The 17,902-nt window shown below is 40.7% G+C and overlaps 3 protein-coding genes and 1 long non-coding RNA gene across 9 annotated transcripts in view; 1 reads left to right on the top strand and 3 right to left on the bottom strand.

Moving 5' to 3' along the window:
* The window catches only part of SLC7A6 (solute carrier family 7 member 6), a 28,336-nt gene extending 23,761 nt beyond the window's left edge, over positions 1-4,575 (top strand). For all 6 annotated transcript variants that reach the window (XM_081871589.1, XM_081871588.1, XM_081871584.1 and 3 more), the window contains 5 exons: positions 1,314-1,417; positions 2,844-2,940; positions 3,502-3,651; positions 3,891-4,074; positions 4,373-4,575. In XM_081871589.1, coding sequence (XP_081727715.1) covers positions 1,314-1,417; positions 2,844-2,940; positions 3,502-3,651; positions 3,891-4,074; positions 4,373-4,464 — 627 coding nt within the window. In that variant the 3' untranslated portion in view covers positions 4,465-4,575. The remainder of the gene's footprint in view (positions 1-1,313; positions 1,418-2,843; positions 2,941-3,501; positions 3,652-3,890; positions 4,075-4,372) is intronic.
* SMPD3 (sphingomyelin phosphodiesterase 3) overlaps positions 1-17,902 on the bottom strand; it is a 251,449-nt gene that overhangs the window by 72,959 nt on the left and 160,588 nt on the right. The gene's annotated exons all lie outside the window — the stretch shown is intronic.
* The window catches only part of LOC309347251, a 154,812-nt gene continuing 141,512 nt past the window's right edge, over positions 4,603-17,902 (bottom strand). Inside the window, exon 2 of the long non-coding RNA XR_014158884.1 lies at positions 4,603-5,176. This is a non-coding gene — a long non-coding RNA (uncharacterized lncRNA). The remainder of the gene's footprint in view (positions 5,177-17,902) is intronic.
* Positions 9,387-17,292, bottom strand: SLC7A6OS (solute carrier family 7 member 6 opposite strand). The gene is made up of 5 exons (XM_081871622.1): positions 17,067-17,292; positions 13,775-14,149; positions 11,190-11,384; positions 10,312-10,429; positions 9,387-9,966 (listed from the first exon to the last, which is right to left on the bottom strand). Exons 1-5 carry the CDS (start codon positions 17,235-17,237, stop codon positions 9,842-9,844), a joined length of 984 nt encoding a protein of 327 aa, XP_081727748.1. The 5' UTR covers positions 17,238-17,292; the 3' UTR covers positions 9,387-9,841.

The following is a 17,902-nucleotide window of genomic DNA, read 5'->3' as shown; positions in this document are numbered from 1 at the left end:
CCTTTTGAAGTCCTATGCTCAAGCTACTGGAAGGCTGAACTATGGTTTGGCAATCTATAGGCTTGCATATTTGATTTTCATCCTTCCCATCAGATGTGCCAATTTTAGCCCTGATTTCCTTGTTAAATATGCCACTGTGGCATACAAATTGGTGAATTTGAGTTTGTGCTTCACATCTAAAACCAGAACTGGAATGCTCAATTCTGAGATCTGGCCATTGGTATGACACAGTCTAATCTCTCTGCATAGTGGATTAAGTGCAGAGGTACTGGTGGCTGCCTGCAAATCATGGTTTAGGTACACACTCCTTGCCCTTTTCCCCTTTCAAAATTTGCTTCAAAACACGCATCTTCAATTTGTGATGGATCCTCCTAAACACACAAATTGCATCAGTGAGTGTGTAACACAAAACCCATGGCTAACACTGGGAATGGAAGAGATGAAGGAAATTGCTCCAGAGAATGAGGAATGTGGAAGTAGTGTATATTCCAATGGCTGGCCTCCAATTTCAGTTTCCAAACCATGGTTCACAGGGAACCAGTATATACCTACAACCCTGTATATTAGCCATCCTATTTCCCATGCAGCACTGACAGTGCAGGCCGGCTATTTTGCATTCTCTTTTTGGAGAAAAAGAATGGGACACCATTCCTCAAATGTGGAGCAGAAATGCCACAATAGTAGTGAGATTACAGTAGAAGGTATTTTCACTGAATGATAGAGGAAGAGGAAATATTTAATTATGGGGGCATGACTTGGGTGGTGCTGAGGAAAAGCAATGAAAAATGCAGAGTTGCAGTAAAAATAAGGAAGGTCATCAATGAATTGTAGGTCATTATAAGAGCAGCAACCATAAATTATTAGGGGTATATTTCTTGGTCAAGCTTTCAAAGAAGTATATTTCTGTCTCCTTATGCTAAAAGCCATCCTTTCCTTAATAATTTAATTTGGAGCTACTCAGGAGTCAGACTGTTTTATTGCTTTTTTTATAATTTGTGATGCAGCATATTTGCCTAGGGCCCTAGGCAGGGCAAAGAAGCAGAATCATTTAGCAATCTAATTTGTTCAAGATTGCCCACAATTCTCTGTACCTTGGACTTTCTAAAACAGTAAATTGAAATTGAATTTATTTCTGAAATTCAATCTAACAGGACTTGAACTTCAGAGCAGGATACATTTTCCACATCTGCTGATGCGTTGTTTACTCTGTTGTACAGACTGGGTACTTTTTTGACCATATATTTTACAAAGAAATCTCTCTGTGTGTGGAGGTTCAACACGTTCTAATTTTTCTCCCTTCCCTCTTACATTAGACATTTGCTGAGCAAGTATTTGGCATGTTCAGTTGGACAATCCCAATTGCTGTTGCCTTGTCCTGCTTTGGTGGACTCAATGCATCTATTTTGGCATCATCTAGGTAAAGCGTCTAATTTTTGTAATCTGTAAGGCTATACCTACCCCAAAGAGAGAGAGGGGTGGGTGGGTGGGGGAGTTACCATTGTATGCTTGGTATAAATTGTACAGGCTTTCTGAAGATGCTCATGATCTTTATATTCCTGGTTTCAGTGTTTGTCTTCAGGGTTGTTGTTTTTGGTGTTCCCCCGCCCTTTAAATCAACAGATGTACTTTGTAACTAGCTGTAACAAAACTAACTAGTTGTAACTAGCTGTAACAAAATACTCTGTAACAAACTAGCTGGGATACAGAACTTCACTTCTGCAGTTTTAAGAGCATAAACCAGGGGTCAGCAACCTTTTTTCAGCCATGGGCAGGTCCACTGTCCCTCCGACCATGTGGTGGGCCAGACTGTATTTTGGGGAAAAAAATATGAACAAATTCCTATGCCCCACAAATAACCCAGAGATGCATTTTAAACAAAAGCACACATTCTACTCATGTAAAAACACCAGGCAGGCCCCACAAATAATCCAGAGATGCATTTTAAATAAAAGGACACATTCTACTCATGTAAAGACACTCTGATTCCCGGACCGTCTGCAGGCCAGATTGAGATGGCGATTGGGCCGCATCTGGCCCCCAGCCTTAGGTTGCCTACCCCTGGCATAAACTGTCACAAAGCTACTCTTTCCTTACATACATTTTCAACTATTGTTCTTAAATTCACCCTTCTGCACAGATAAACATGCCTGTAGTCAGTTATAACAGATTCTATTAAGGGTGCAGTTTCAGGAAAGGAAGCAGCCATACACAGAGTTAGACCTCAGGTCCATCTAGCTCAGTCTTGTCTTATACTGACGAACAGCAGCTCCCAAGGGTTTCAGATAGGAGTATTTTCCCAGTCCTATTTGGAGATGTTGGGAGTGGAATGTAGGATTGTCTGCATGCAAAGCAGGTGCACTCTTTTTGAGCTATGACCTTTCGAAAGAATCTGCTTGAATCTTGCACAGAAGTTTAGAAAAGGACAAAGGAGGAAAATGCAGCTATGAGTTGGGAGGATTGAAGAGGCTGCCCCGTGTGCAGAAAACAAAATTGGAACCATTTTCAGGGTGGGTAGGAGGGAACAGATACTTGTGGAGACCAAACCCAGTTTCCCTTTGTTTCCAGTCTGAAAATAAGCATCATCTGCATGAATGTTGCTGCTCATTCAACCAAGCAAATGCATTTGTATAAAAGGGAAGCAAATGATGTCTAGATTATGTGATGCATGAAATCTTTCATAACGGTTGCAGTCCTAGACTGTCTTGGCTAATGCTTCAGATCAGACTAGTTGAGCATTGGCTTGAATAAAATAAATCACAGGTTGATGTATTAGCTGCTGCTTTTTACTTAATATTAGATATAACTGTCTAATCTGACATCATCATCATCATTATTATTGGTAGGCTGTTCTTTGTTGGATCCCGGGAGGGTCATTTGCCTGACCTTTTGTCAATGATCCACATAGGAAGATTTACACCAGTCCCAGCTCTTCTCTTCAACGTAAGTTAACTACTGTGGCTTTTTATACCCCTATAATGGAGTAACTAGATAGACTTTTTAGTTACAGATGTTGCACCTTGTAACCTCTGGATATTGAATCTCAGCCCAAATTAAATTACGATTTAATTTATGTGCTGTCTTTCCACAAAGGAAATTGTGTTCAAGATTGCTCACAATATACAGTAATCATAACAGCTGTACTTTAAAATTACCAACAAGCATTTCATTAATAAATGGGGCATGCCGTTGGGGGTGGGGGTGGGGGTTAAGCTTGGAGCTGCCAGGGGGTAGATGTTGTATCATTGTGAAGTAGCCACTTAGGATACCCTTCTGCATGCCTTTGTTGTTCTGAACTGTGCCCATGCAGCACATTCTAAGAATGGGCTGGCTGTGACTGATGGGAGTTGGGAGTCTAAAACATCTGAAGGGCTTCAGGTTTGAGGATGCTGTGTTGTGGTGATACTACCAAAAAAATGAGCAAGTGCTGCTAATGACAGAGAATTTTTTAAAAAAATGCCTCTCTTGAGGTTTTCATGGTATTCATCTCCTTTTTCCTAACAGTGTACCATGACTCTCATATACTTGACCGTAGAAGATGTATTCCAGCTTATTAACTACTTCAGCTTCAGCTATTGGTTCTTTGTGGGACTATCAATTGCTGGGCAACTCTACCTCCGTTGGAAGCAACCAGATCGGCACAGGCCACTCAAGGTGAGAATGATAACGGCTCAAATTCTGTAGTTAATACATTCAGAGACATTACACCAATGCGCCGAGATGAGTAGCCTTGCACTGTGTCATTTGTTACACTTTCTAGGTAGGCAGAAAGTGGTTCCAGATTGGCATAAGGTGGTTTCTGATGAGAATCTTACGCTTGAAGAGAATGAAAAAAGTACAAATTGAAGTGTGACTTGGCTGTTCTTGATTCTAGTTCATTTCCTCTCTTACAGTTGAGCCTGTTTTTCCCAATAGTCTTCTGCATATGCTCAGTATTTCTGGTGGTGGTGCCTCTCTATAGTGACACCATTAATTCCCTGATTGGCATCGGCATTGCACTCTCAGGGATTCCAGTATACTTCGTGGGAGTCTCCTTACCTGTTTCCAAAAGACCACCCTTTGTCAGCAAGATTTTAGGTAAGGTATTTTTTTGGGCGGGGGGTTGTTTCTTTTAATGAATGATTAATAGAAGGATCACATAAGTTGTAATTTCAGAAAACTTTTAAGTGGGTGATAGTCATTAAAAGAAAAAAGAAAATGGTTGTGTATTTTTTATGCTTATATATAACAAATATTGTTTTGTATACTTAGACCTCATTCTAGGAATGTATTTACCACTGATGCAGCTGCCAGTCTCATTTCAGTAAGCCAATGATTCTAACTGTTACTGTGTAGGTAGTTACCTGGTTAATTGTTTATTTTACCTCTTGGGCAGGTGCTGTCACTCGAGCCACTCAACTACTTTGCTACTGTGTTCTGACAGAAATGGATACTTTAGAAGAAAAACTAGAAACCAAATCTATATAAAGATGCAAAAGTGACTAAAAAGGTAAAACAAGATGCTCAAGAAATGATGAATTGACAGAAAAATTCACTGGAATCTGGAATTCTTACTAAACTTGGATTCTTGCCAGATCATACTGTGTCATGATCTAGTGTTTGTTATGTTTTTTATAAACTGTGATTGAAAAGCCAGTCTTCTCAGGCATAGAACTTACTATGATTTTCATCTACAGATTCTAAACTTTTCTTTAATAGTGAAATTGAGTGTTGTATTCTAGAGCTCAGAAATAGGCAGCCCAGCAACAGGCTTGATACAAATTCCAAATGGCTGGTGTTTGAAAGGCACCAATAATTCTCCCAACTTATCAACAGTTCAGCTGTTTTGTGTGAAGTAGTCCTTTGTAGATTGACGTTAATGACAAACTATTGCATAAGAGGAGTTGAATTTGTCACTAAAGATCCAGGGACTGGTTCCTTCACCTATAGCACACTGGATGGCAGTTAATGCCCTGAAGCTGCTGTTCTCTCCTTCACATTAAAGTTTAGCTTTTTATTATTAAACAAAGTAAAACTTTTAAGCTTTAGGAAAAGCTGGTAAGTTTTTGTTTTGGGCAATTCAGATTAGAACCCACACAAGATAATACAAGCTTGCTCCATCATCCATGAATAACATGTAATTGAAGGTGGCAATCGTATCTCCTCTGAATCTCCCCTTATCCAGGCCAAACGCACCAAACTGGCCATCTTGGTTGCCCTTCTGTGCACATGTTCCAGCTTGTCAATATCCTTTAGTCTGATAATTTGGTAAACTGATTCTCAAAGAAGCTGGATGATCTACGGTTATTCTTGCCTTTCTTTCTATGTAAGAATGTTTCACTGAACTTTGCTGTACCAAAAAAATCAAGGAGCTTTGTATTAGAACGCACTAAAGGAAAAATAGAGAAGCAAGCCTCTCAATTAGTTTGATCCCCCACCCTTTATGGAATTTATGTTTTTAGACTTAATGCTGTTCAATACTCAATTTGTTTGCATGATTGGTTTACATGCTTGGGGAGGTCAGTTCAGCTGGGAATGCTTTGAGATAAAACTAAGGATGCAATACCCACTTACCTGAATGTAAGTCTAATGAGGCTTACTTATGAGTAGACACTCTGCTATGAAGCTGAAATTCTATGCACTCGTATCTGGACATATGCTTCATTGAACATAGTAGGACCGATGAGTAAATACTCATATCATTGCACTGTTCAGCTTTTTTACCTGTTGGTGTTTTAAGCTGGAGAACAGGTTCATTAATGATATGACCTTTCCTTTTCTTTGGGAGTAATCCAGCAGATGGTAGCATTTGGGACAACAGCCATTACAAGCAGCTGCTGCTTCTTCTGCTGCTGCTACCACCTCCTTGTCCTCTCATGCTGCTTGGGGCCAGCTGCTCAGTTTGGACATGGCAGGAACTGAAACAAGGAACTCCTTTAGCAGCAGCATGCTCACCAAACTGTGCACAGCAACTGCTGCAATCGCTTCTTCTCTTACCTTATGATGTCGGAGTCTGGTTGCTAGGTTTAGTGGTGGCAGAGACCACACTGAGCTCCACACCCTCCAGTGGCAGCTACCTGGGCCAGTCTTCCCAGCTACAGTGGTGGTGGGTGTCACCTCTTTCCTTGTGACCCACATGTTTAGTAGCAGCAGGAACCACATCAGAACTTCTCACCAATAGCTTCTTGGGCCAGAGTACCCAGTAAACAGCTTGTAGTGTAGTTGCAGAAGCAGCTGCTTTCTCTCTCATTCCCAGTGTTATCTTCTCAGTTTGTCAGTGGAGTGTGTGTGCCACTAGCAGTCTTAACTGAGACTGGCTGGCTGGGATAATTGTCGGAAGGCACATCACATGTCAGGGGTTGGCTATGGGATTGTTGCAGAGGGCCTTCCATGCAACCTTGTTACCTGCCTGCTCCTGAAGGCAAGTGTCCTACAAAGGATAAAGAGGGTGTCTGTATTGTCCACTCTCTCCAACCCACCCACTGCTCACCCATCCCTGCCTGCAAACTGCCACACTTCCAGGGGTTTCCTAGTGTTAAATAATAGAAATATATGTAATTGCTGAGGCAAAAACCAAAGGGTTTTGTTTAGAAGTCCTTTGTTACACAGTTTCTGGTTACTTCTACATGGCTAGTTGAACAAAACCCTATCTGCATTTGTTAAATAATAAAAATCCCAGAACTTGACATCGTTGTCTAAATATTAGTTTGAATACTGTAGTGCACAGCCCTATAAGAGGGCAACTATATTGCTGCAGCTTGAGGAAAAATACTGAAATCTGTCAATTCAGATGTCTTATTTGTGACTAAGAGACTTGAACCTGCATTAATAGGCATGTGATTGTGAAAAAAGTGGGGCTATCCTGTACTGCAGATTTTAATGGTTTAGTGTCACAGCTGGAATTATAATCTGGTCCATTTATCCAGATATTCCTTTGGTGTTTATTTTTTTACCTGCAGAAAATGTGAGACGTGCTTTGAAGAAGTTCATTCTTTAGATTTAACATAATGATTCAAAATGGACAGTAAACCCAAAATTGGAACAACCCATCTATCCTAATACTTCTTTAGTAGGTTTGAAACTGGAATAAAGCATCTACTTTTATTTTCAATAAACCGTGACCTATTTGAAATTGTAAAAACATAATCCTTAAAAGCACATATTTTTATTTTATTCCCATGTGTAAATTTGGCATTCCTTTTTAAAGTTTCCTCTAGGTTATTACACTCCCAACATACTGTTAAAAAGACTGCAAAGGATAGCTCCTGATCTGTCCAACTGATAACAATGGCTGCTTTTATATGATGTCAATGTGTGCTGGAACTTTGTGGGAGGAGGATGAAACTTCCACTATGTGGGAATAAAATGGTGAGACTCTGATACGCCTGCTCCTTTTTGTTTGTGAAGAAAACATGTACACTTAACCATACTACTTTGAATGCATACATATAAGAAAAGTGATATGGGACAGTAAGAATGTCAGTACTGCTGCAGCAGTGTTGCATATGCTTTTGGTTGAGAATTACAAGAAGGGCAGCAGCAGAACTTGAAAGCATAACCGTGCAGGGATATTTAGACTGTATCTTGAGTGTCATGCAAGTATTTCCACTTAATGTGGAAATGAGGAAGCCACCTACCAACTATCTGGAGGCATAACCCCCACCCCCACGCCATATTATTTTTAAGACATGCTGCTGTGGGCCTTTGCAGTGCGCTAAGGCTATCGTTTTTCTGTGTAGGTTGGTTTTATTTATTATTTAGTCTGGTAAAGCTGGTTTTGCTCCATCCTTGTTTATTTATTTCTATTAAATAGAATTTACCCCATGTTTGGTTGAAATGTTTTAGTGTTACTTGAATTTTGCTTTGCACCCCCCCATCCAAAGTTTCATTGTAGAAAAGCAGCACACAGAGAGCTCCATGCTCAAGCCTTTCTGAAAAAAAGAAACTCTAACAGATTTTAAAAAAACGCTTCTTTGTACTTTTCCTACTACATGAGAGCAATTGGAACTGCAGTTAATTAGGAGCCTGATCCAGTTGGTTACAGATCCAGTAGTTACATACATCCAGATACAGATCTCCATGTGTAACAGAAACTTGGATGAGTTCTGTTGTTGTTCATGTTTATATTGGTATCACGGCAACACACACAATCATCCCATTTTATTCTCATAGCAAGCCTACAAGATAGGCTTTATACAAAAGCTCAGCAACACCTATTGTAATGCACTGGTCCTCTTGTACTGGTATTTGAGTGGTGAGAAAACATGGTATCACTAAATTTTCTGTTGCTTGCCGCAACAGGGAAAAAAACCCTTCACTGTTTAGGAATTATTAGAAAAAGCACTGAAAGCACAGTAAATTGGTACCATTTTTTAATCCAACCCAGCAAAGGAGGTATGTGTGAAAACTCAAGACCTCTAGGGCCCATCTTCACCTGCATCACAATGAAAATGTGGTAGGACTTGAAGCAAGACCAATATTTAAATCCCTGTTGAACAACAGACGCCCCAAGCAGTGGACCAGCTCCTTCCAGGGGACTGTAACCTCATTTAGAATAAGCCATCTTCTCACCTCAATAACTCAGAACATAATCCTGTTTTTTCAGGATTCAACTTCAGTTTATTGAACTGCAACCAGCCTACCACCACCTCTAAGCCCTGGGTCAAGCATCTGCCTCTTCTGAATCAGATGGAAGAGAGAGAGAGCTGGGTGTTACCACATATTGGTGACTCCAAAACTCTTGATGACTTGTCAACAATGCCATGTTAGGTTCTGGAGGTAGATGGAAATGGATCCAGATACAGTGGTACCTCAGGATATGAACGAGATCCATTCCGGAGCCCCGTTTGCATCCTGAAGCGAACACAACCTGCGACTGCGTGTCTGTGCGTGTTGCCACTTCCACACATGCGCGTGACGTCATTTTGACCATCTGTGCATGCGCAAGCAGCAAAACCCGGAAGTAACGCGTTCTGTTACTTCCAGGTCGCTGCGGAGCACAACCCGAAAGCACTCAACCTGAAGCAACTTCAACCCAAGGTATGACTGTAATCTGTTCTCACAAAACATACCTGAATATGGACTGCCGCCACCCATTCAAGCACCTTGCTCTAAAAAGGGATATTTGCCACTAGACAATAATTATTAAAACCCAGACCCTACCGAAGGAATGCAATACTGTTTCCCTCAAGGTAGCTGGCACTCCCCAATCAAACCCAATGCAGCTCATATTCACCTTGCTAGAAAGAAAAATGAGACAAGGAGTCAAACTGTCGGTGTTGTCTACAAACTTCAGACAACTTACCAAACGGTACAGTAATACATTTCATTGGATCACCAGCAAACTATCTACTTAAAAATACCTACTGGTAAGGGCCATGTCAGAGGGAAAAAATCAGTCAAAGAAACTATTCAACAAAAGCTGCCTTTTATTTGTATATTAAAGTCAATAGGAACTCCATGCTACTCGGTAATCCAATCATACTAAAGTGCAAAGATCAACAATTCACAGAATGAGTAACGGTCTCCTGTCAATCTATGGCAGAAGCTCCATTTATGGCAAGAGATTGAGACCTTGAAAGAGTTGTTCAGAATACATATCTGCTATCTCCTAGTTCTATTTTTTCTGCATTTCCAGTTTTACAGTTTTATCTGAAAAACTAAAACATTTCTTATAGAAAGGAATTTCTATTACTCAATTTTAGATACATAATTTAAAGTCTCTTGTTTACCCTTGAACAGTGACATTCAGGCTTCCATAAGCACTGCAGCATCCACTGTACATAAGCGGCACGACGTATGTCATGAACTTCCAAATTCACACATAATTAAAGTAATGCCTTCTGAGCACTAAGGTTCCAGTGTTCTACTCAGAATCCAGCTCCTGCAACCCATCATATTCGAAATCCAACAAGACATCAGACTGATATTTTTCCCATGTTCTCCTGATATATCCATTATCTTCATCACTGATGCTTCCATGCTCTGATTCTAGGAGGAAAAAATAATTTGGAAATGTGGGAAAGATTTTACAGAATACAATGATGCTTAGCTTTGCAGTTCTGCCAATGCCCCAAGCACTGTATTTTCCTCTGTTTGCTTATTGTCTCAGATTGCTCATCATCTCGCCATCCACTTCCCAGTTCAAAGTAATTAGAGAAGTGATGGGTCATATTAGACCCATCAAGGTTTTTATATGTGGGCTACTCATTCTCAGGGTAAAACCATAGTTGGTTTCTTCTGACACCTAGTTTGGGAGTAATGGGAGTAAAATTAATGGTTAACGCTAACAATTAAAGTGAAACTGCTGACTGGCTTGCCCATCACATCAATTACCTTCATCTTCCCCAGGAAGGAACTCATCTTCATCTGGGTAGTCATTTCGCCAATTGTTCTCATTGTTCTCATCATCCTCATCATCATATATTTCTTCGGCAATGTGATTTTCATCCACCTGCATGTTAAAATTGAAAAGCATTTTCAGAGATGAAAGTCTCCACTGCAACTCACTTGCTAAGCATCAACTAATGCAAAAGTTAGCCATCAGAAATGAAAAGTGATGGATTCCATAAACACCACCATCCCGCTCTAGGTGTTGTTAGACCTGTATGGCCTATGGTCAGATATGTTCCCCTATCCCTGCTGAAACCTGTTTTGTTTATGCCTATTAAGTGTGTGTGTGTGTGTGTGTGTGTGTGTGTGTGTGTAAAAACCTTTATGCCTTTGAGCAGTTAGCAAATACAGCTTGTGTTTTGCAAGCACGGACAACCTTCCTGAATCTAAGGATTATTCAAGAATGTGAATGAGCAAATCTCACACTGTTCCCTTCTGCCTTATTTGTGACTTGCCAAAAAGTAAAAGTGTTTCTGTCCTCCACTTCAAATGGACCCTTTCCCAGTGAAATTTATAAAACATTCTGATTTATCCAATTTATTTCAGTTGTATCTAACAAACAGTGTTTGGGAGTTTATTTCAGTTATCAGTCATAATAATAAATAATAAATAATAAAATTTTATTTATATCCCGCCTAACCCATTTGGATATTCTTGTAAGTCAGTCAAACTAAACCTTGTCTTTAAATGTGATTAGCAATTAAAAATGCTCCCATATATTTGCTTTTATACTCTAATGTTGACCTAAATTCACAGTAGGTTCTCATTCTCTTCTTTAGACCCCTTTGTCACTTATTTGACATTCTTTTCCATTTGCTTACCAGTTCACAATCCTGGGTGTAGGGCTGAACAGACAGTATGTTCTCAATCCAGCATGGAGATGCTGTTTCCATGCAGTAGATGTCATAAACATATTCCTCCTTTAAATTATGCTCTGCTTCTTTACTGTCCGTTATGGTTAAACTCTCACGAATCATTTCAACAGCATTACAGAGAATGGCATCTGAACCCGGTTTCTGTTAGATGGAACACAAGTGTTACAAGCATCTCACTATAAACAGCTAAAATATAAACTAATATGTGACTTTCAAATTGCTGGTTGAAACCCCTTCAATAATAATAGTTACCTCCTGTTAAATGCAAAAGCAAAATGCAAATTTAACTTTGACTATATTGTGCTGGGGGAAGGAGGAGGATACAAACCGCTTGTTTAAAAATGCATGTTCAAAAATATCTGTCTCCCACCATTCTGCCTCTTACTCATTTAAAAGCATCAATAAGTAGACACAGTCTTGGTGTAACTAGAACACACTGGGCAGTGGATACTTCTTTGCTAAAATCTCAAACAGTAATAGAAGGTAAATGTGACAAATTATAATAATCTATCTAGAATTTTGTTCATTGAATGTTCTCAGCTAGAGCTGTAAAAGGGCACTAAGGAACAGGCTACTTTGTTTTCTGTTTAGAATACTTGTATCCTGGAGACTCTCAACACACTTAAGAAAATACAGTAACATCACGTTAAGTGTAATATCAGGAAGAGAAATAACATGGTATCCATATTGTGCCAAGATTATTCTGGCAGCATTTCCTGCCCTGATGTTGCTCTTGTCTACTTAGCAAAGCCCACTGACGTCTTCTGCTGCAAGGGAATGGGGTTAAGCAGATGGAAATGTGCTCAGCCTATGACGGAAGCAAGTGTAAGGTTTACTAATCCACACTGTCTAATGGTTTCCTATAAGTCAGACTTTGTTAACATAAATAACATTTGTCGTTTAATGTCTATTGAAAAGATTTTAAAAGACACATGGTGCCTGTCCCCTTCTTTTTTTTTTACTCATCTAGCAATTAGGCTTTCTTCACCACACCACCACCACCCCTCCACCAAAATATACACAACAGGGAGGCCCTTTAGACCCTACTATTTTGTGTTTTGCATTACTTCTCTGTATCCATGTATATACCTGCAAACTGAGGATTAAATTTCACACAATACACTAATACAGTGGTACCTCGGGTTAAGAACTTAATTCGTTCTGGAGGTCTGTTCTTAACCAGAGGTAATATTTCTGGGTTAGCGGAGTCTGTAACCTGAAGTGTATGTAACCCGAGGTACCACTGTACCTGTTTCTGAAAGGTGCTAGAAGTTATGCTATTCTGCACTCCATCCAACTGCTGACATCTAGTGGTCAACAAGAATATAGACTTTACACATTAAGAAACAACTATGACTTCAGGTTACTCAGCTTCAAAAGAATGAATCATGAGTGCACTCTTAAGTGTGCTCTTGATTCTTCTTCTCAGCACAGCTTAAATTGAAGCTGTAGCTGTAAAGGAAGAATATGTGTACTTAGAATGTATATTGAAAATATATTTAGAAGTGTTACTTAGAATAAGAAGTGTACGTAGAATGAGCTCTAAGGTTCCTCCCCCGTTTTAGTTGAACTTTCCTGTGCCTGACACCATAGATCAGATGTCAAGCCTGTCACAACTGGGTCAGCTGAAAGTTCCCCATCATATTCTAGCTCAATACTGTCAATATTGATTGGCAACAGCTCTCCAAGGATTGAATTTGGGACTTTTTGAATGCAAAGCACATGCTCTACAGCTAAGCTGTGGGCCCTTCACACACACCAAAAGCAACAGGCTATGTACCCAAACAACCCTCACATGTGTAACTGGAAACTGTTTTTTGAAATGTGAATTAGCAGGTGATTTTAGCTTCAAAAATTGAGCACCCAGAGACTTATGCAAACAGTCTAATACACAGTTACATTGCCAACAAATACACCTGCAAGTAGCACCCTTTTTGTCACTGTCTTGAAATTATTTGTCTCTCCCAACTAGATTGCCAATTGTGCTAGTCAAAACCACTGGAAAGCATATTAAAAATGCTTGCTTATAAACTTCTCAAATTACTAGACATAAAGATTCAATTCAGATTTCAGGCTAAACAATGATTTAAAAACCCTAAACTATGGTTTGGTGTATTGACTGAACAGAAAACCTTTATTTGAGACTGGCTGGTAAAATAGAATCAAGTGTCGTGTTTTAGAATTAGGTTTGCTAACCAGAGTTCATGTATGGTTTATCATGTTTGCTTCCCCTCCATGGACCAATTTACCTAGAAAGTGGAATGCTAAGCAGAGAAATTGAAAGCAAATAAGAAACTCAAAACTCTGGTTTACTTATTAAATTTGGAATAAATCAAGCTGTGATTTGGATTCTAAACTATCACTAGCAGTGAACTAAAGTCAATTGAACTAGATGATTTTCAAGGTCCTTTCCTATTATGATTCAATTCAAGGTTTGGTGTGATGTCTGAATAGAGTTCGCATTTTTGTATAAACTGCTGTCTTGCTATATTTTAATCCAGAAACTTGACCATTCAGGACTCAATACCAACCTGTAAGTGTGCAGCTGACAAACCAGTATCCTTTTCTACATCCTCTTCTTGTTCAATATCAAACAACTGAAATTTTCCACAGGAGTCTGCAATACCATGGCTTTCTTCATGTGTAGTGTCCTTTTTTGCTCTAGAGACCAAATGGTTGCTTTTATTCAACTCCTCCCCATTTGCAGGAAGTACTTCACTTTCTCCATCAGAGAAATTTGGTCGGTGGCTGGCGATTAGACGGTAGCGACTTTCCTGTCTGCTGGCATACTTGGAAGAACGAAGGTCCTGAATTACTCTCTGGGCACTTCCTAGCGAAGGTCGCAAGAGTTGAGCTGATTTGTTTTTGGTAATGGCTTCTTTTACATACTTCTCAACAGACTCATCCTGAAGAAAGCAAAAATGCAACTTCAATTCATGCCTTAAATGCTTGTTATTTTAAAGAACAAATCTACAGCCATAATAAGCAATACACAAAGAAGACTGTTTGCTTGCTCAGAGCCCAGTTGCTGTGTAGGGAAAAGAATGCATACAAAACAAAGATAACAGGTAAACAATTCTGTATATTCTACCAGCATAATCACTACAGAAACATACCTATCAAATTCCAATGCACAGTATATCTTCTCTATGCAACCTGGGGAAAATATGTGCAAAGAAAGCCTGGCTACAAATGACTATATCACAGACTTTTGGGGGCAAAATCCCTGTTGTATACAAACCTGTATGTACAGTGTTGCTCCAATAGCTCAGTTTTAAAAGGAAAAAAAATACATTAGGCAAGTGCTTTTTAGAGGGGAAATTGAAAGCAGAGAAATAGTGCAATGTGTGGATTAACCCTTTCCCTGCCACTTTCTCAGAATCATCAGATTACATTTCTTCCAAGAACCGGATTAAAGAAGGATGTACAGTTGAATGGTAGAGATTTACCTCTTATTCCTTACTCCTTTCTAAAGCTAAAGTTTGGGACATAGCAGGAAGTCTAGCAATATTGATGTCTACCAAGGCAACCCTATGCATGTCATCTCCAAGCAAATCCTACCAAGCTCAATGGTACTTACATCCCCAAGTAAGTGTGAGCAGAGGACTACTGCTATGATGGCCATGTACCCTAGTTTACAGAGGACAGTTCTCTACCTGAAGCACTGTCAGCAGACAGACCTTTACTTGAAGGGCTAAGTGGTCCAAGACTAGTTTAAAGATAAAGTAATAAGGCAGAGCAGAAACAGGAGGTAGTGGTCCATCAGTAGTTAGTACCTGGACAACATATTAAGCAGATATACAGGGCACCTGGTTACCATTTTCCCCATTATGGGAAGATGCATTTCTATTCAAATTACAGTAATTACTGTATTTTTCGCCCTATAGGACGCACTTTTTCCCCTCCAAAAATGAAGGGGAAATGTGTGTACATCCAATGGGGCAAATGCAGGCTTCAGGAAGCTATCCGCAAGCCTTGGGAGCCCGCGGGAGTTCCAGCCGGGCTCCCAAGGCTTGCGGATAGCAGCCTGTTCTGGGGGCTGGGGTCGGGGGAAGCTCGGGCTTCCCCCGCCCCAGCCCCGTGTCTGGGGGGGGGGGATAATTTTTTCCCCTTTATTTCCCTCCCAAAAAACTAGGTGCGCCCTATAGGGCGAAAAATACGGTATTTCCAAATTTGCAACCATACCTATAAATTAACACATGTATGCAGATTTTATGCAAATCAATGCCCTGTGCTTTGGCAAGAGGTTAAGCAGCCATCCCAATCACAGCCTGATTCTCTTCCTGCGCTATCCTACTCAAAAGCAACTCCACTGAGATGAATGGAACTTAATACCAGGTGAGCTTACATAGCTGAACAACGGGTTACCAACTTTTACCTGGTCACCTGAGGAAACATGCTTGCATTGAGAAAACATGTATTAACACAGGTGGGGGAACTTGCGACCCCCAGATATTGTTGGGCTCCCAACTCCCACCAGCCCCCACAGTCAGTATGGCCAGTGGGGTCAGATGATGGGAGTTGTAGACCAGCAGTACCCAGAGGGCCACACAAATTCCCCACCCCGATGAACAGGATTGTAAAGCACTTCAACATGTATTAAATATTAGTGTTGAAGAATTATAATCAATTATAATTATAATCAATTATAATTATAATCAAATTAATACAGTGGGTCTTTTCTTTTTCACACAAGAACAAACAACAAATTAAACATACACTCAAAACAAATTTGGGTTGTTACATTCACAATCCCTGAAAAGTATTATTATTTGGAGTGGAGCAGTAACATTCTTTCCCTAAAATTTAATCATTTTTGTATCACCTAACACCTTAAACGTTTGAGAGATAAAGATACAAACAAATAATGGCTTGCCTGTTTGGCATCAGATGGTCCTTAAAAGAAAGAAAGAAATGTGATGCAGAGTGAAGAAATGGTTATTAGAGAGATGTAAACAATACTATGAATAATGAGTTCATGATTCCACAAAAGCACAATGGAATACTCAATAATAAGTCCTGGAATACAATCACAGAGTTGGAAAGGACTAAGGGGATTATCATCTAGTCCAACCCCCTGCAATGCAGGAATCTTTTTGCCTAATGTGGTACTTAAACCCACAGCCCTGAGATTAAGACTCCCATGTTCTACCAACTATCCTAGGAGTTATCCTTTGTTGTTGTTTAGTCGTGTCCGATATTCGTGACCCCATGGACCAGAGCACGCCAGGCACTTCTGTCTTCCTAGGAGCTATCCTAGGTGCTAAAATCATACTTTGCAGGAACCTGCCAGCTATAAGCGTGTCCTTTGACACGAGTCGTGAAAGCCCACCGTGTAGCTGCACAATCCATAGGTATGGCTTTGCCCCAGGAAACTCGTAGGAGTCTTGCTTTTGAGTAGAACTATACATGACCCTCCTGCCAACCTAGCAGTTCAAAAGCACGTCAAAGTGCAAGTAGATAAATAGGTACCACTGTGGCAGGAAGGCAAATGGTGTTTCCATGCGCTGCTCTGGTTCGCCAGAAGCGGCTTAGTCATGCTGGCCACATGACCCGGAAGCTGTACGCCGGCTCCCTCGGCCAATAAAGCGAGATGAGCACCACAACCCCAGAGTCGGCCACGACTGGGGTCCCTTTACCTTTATACATGACCGCGTTGTTAACTTCACCGCACATGATCTTTAAGTAATTTTACTTTAGCTACTTTTGATGCCTTTGCCTGAGGCCTTATTGTTTCTGGGAGTAAAAAAGAATTGGACAACTACGACGACCGACAGGCCCCAACAAGCCCAGGCCAGAGCACTGAGTCTTGTTCAACCGTACCTCCGAGGCTACGGTGGCCACCAGCTTGAAAAGATTCTTCTCCACTTCATCCCCGCCCGGTGTGGCAGCGCCTTCCTCCGTCCGGAGCCGCTTACAGGCCAACACCAACGCTTCGGCCGGCACAGCCCCGCCGCGCTTCCTCTTGACGCGCAGCACCGCGGCGCGCTCCATGGCAACCGGGCCAGGCCGCGCCGCTCGCAGGGGATGACGGGAAGGAGAGTGAGAAAAGCTAGGCGCTGCTTCTCCTTTTCTTTACGTGATCCGAACCGCCTTCGTTTACGTCACAGCCTCTTGACTCGTGCTCGTCGCTCCGCCTCCCGGATGACGCAAAGGCAGCGTTCATCCCGAGGGCCCAGTGTTCATGGTTGTCAAATAAAACGCGCGGTTCCATGCGCGGGACAAGCAGGGTGGAATCGTTTTATTTGGGTAGAATTAATTAACAAATAGCAAAAATAATAGTCAGAGAGGTTAGTGAGCTTCGTGGCCGTAATGTCGTAACATTACATTGTACCTGACATTATGTTATATAAATCTGACATTGATGCTTTTAGTTCTCTCCCGCTTTTCAGTGGAGTATCATAGTAACAAACGCCAGAAATAGAAGGAATATCTGCATAAGCACGACGAATTTCCGTACCAAAACCAAGTATAACCTATCAATATTACAAGCTTCCAGCCAACGCAAGCGAGTTCACACTATCCTGAATCTTATTTCCCTAGTGCATTATAAAGAGAATCCGTTTCTCCATAAAAAGGGTTCTTTTTCATGCATAGCGATTGATTATATTTCCACTGTACTTGTTATATTCTTTTTCGCTGCGGTTCTTGAGCTTTTT

The sequence above is a fragment of the Podarcis erhardii genome (assembly GCF_964252035.2).
Source record: "Podarcis erhardii genome assembly, chromosome: 7".
Lineage (NCBI taxonomy): Eukaryota > Metazoa > Chordata > Lepidosauria > Squamata > Lacertidae > Podarcis > Podarcis erhardii.
This window is presented reverse-complemented; position numbering and strand designations above follow the sequence as displayed.

What these genes read in the sequence shown, in the direction of transcription:
- SLC7A6OS (XM_081871622.1), bottom strand. Translation starts at nt 17,237, where the DNA reads ATGGAGCGCGCCGCGGTGCTGCGCGTCAAGAGGAAGCGCGGCGGGGCT. An exon ending in TGGCCACCGTAGCCTCGGAG is followed by an intron (nt 14,150 to 17,066) that starts GTACGGTTGAAC and finishes TGCTTTCTTCAG; the next exon opens with GATGAGTCTGTTGAGAAGTA. An exon ending in TGTCAGCTGCACACTTACAG is followed by an intron (nt 11,385 to 13,774) that starts GTTGGTATTGAG and finishes TCCATCTAACAG; the next exon opens with AAACCGGGTTCAGATGCCAT.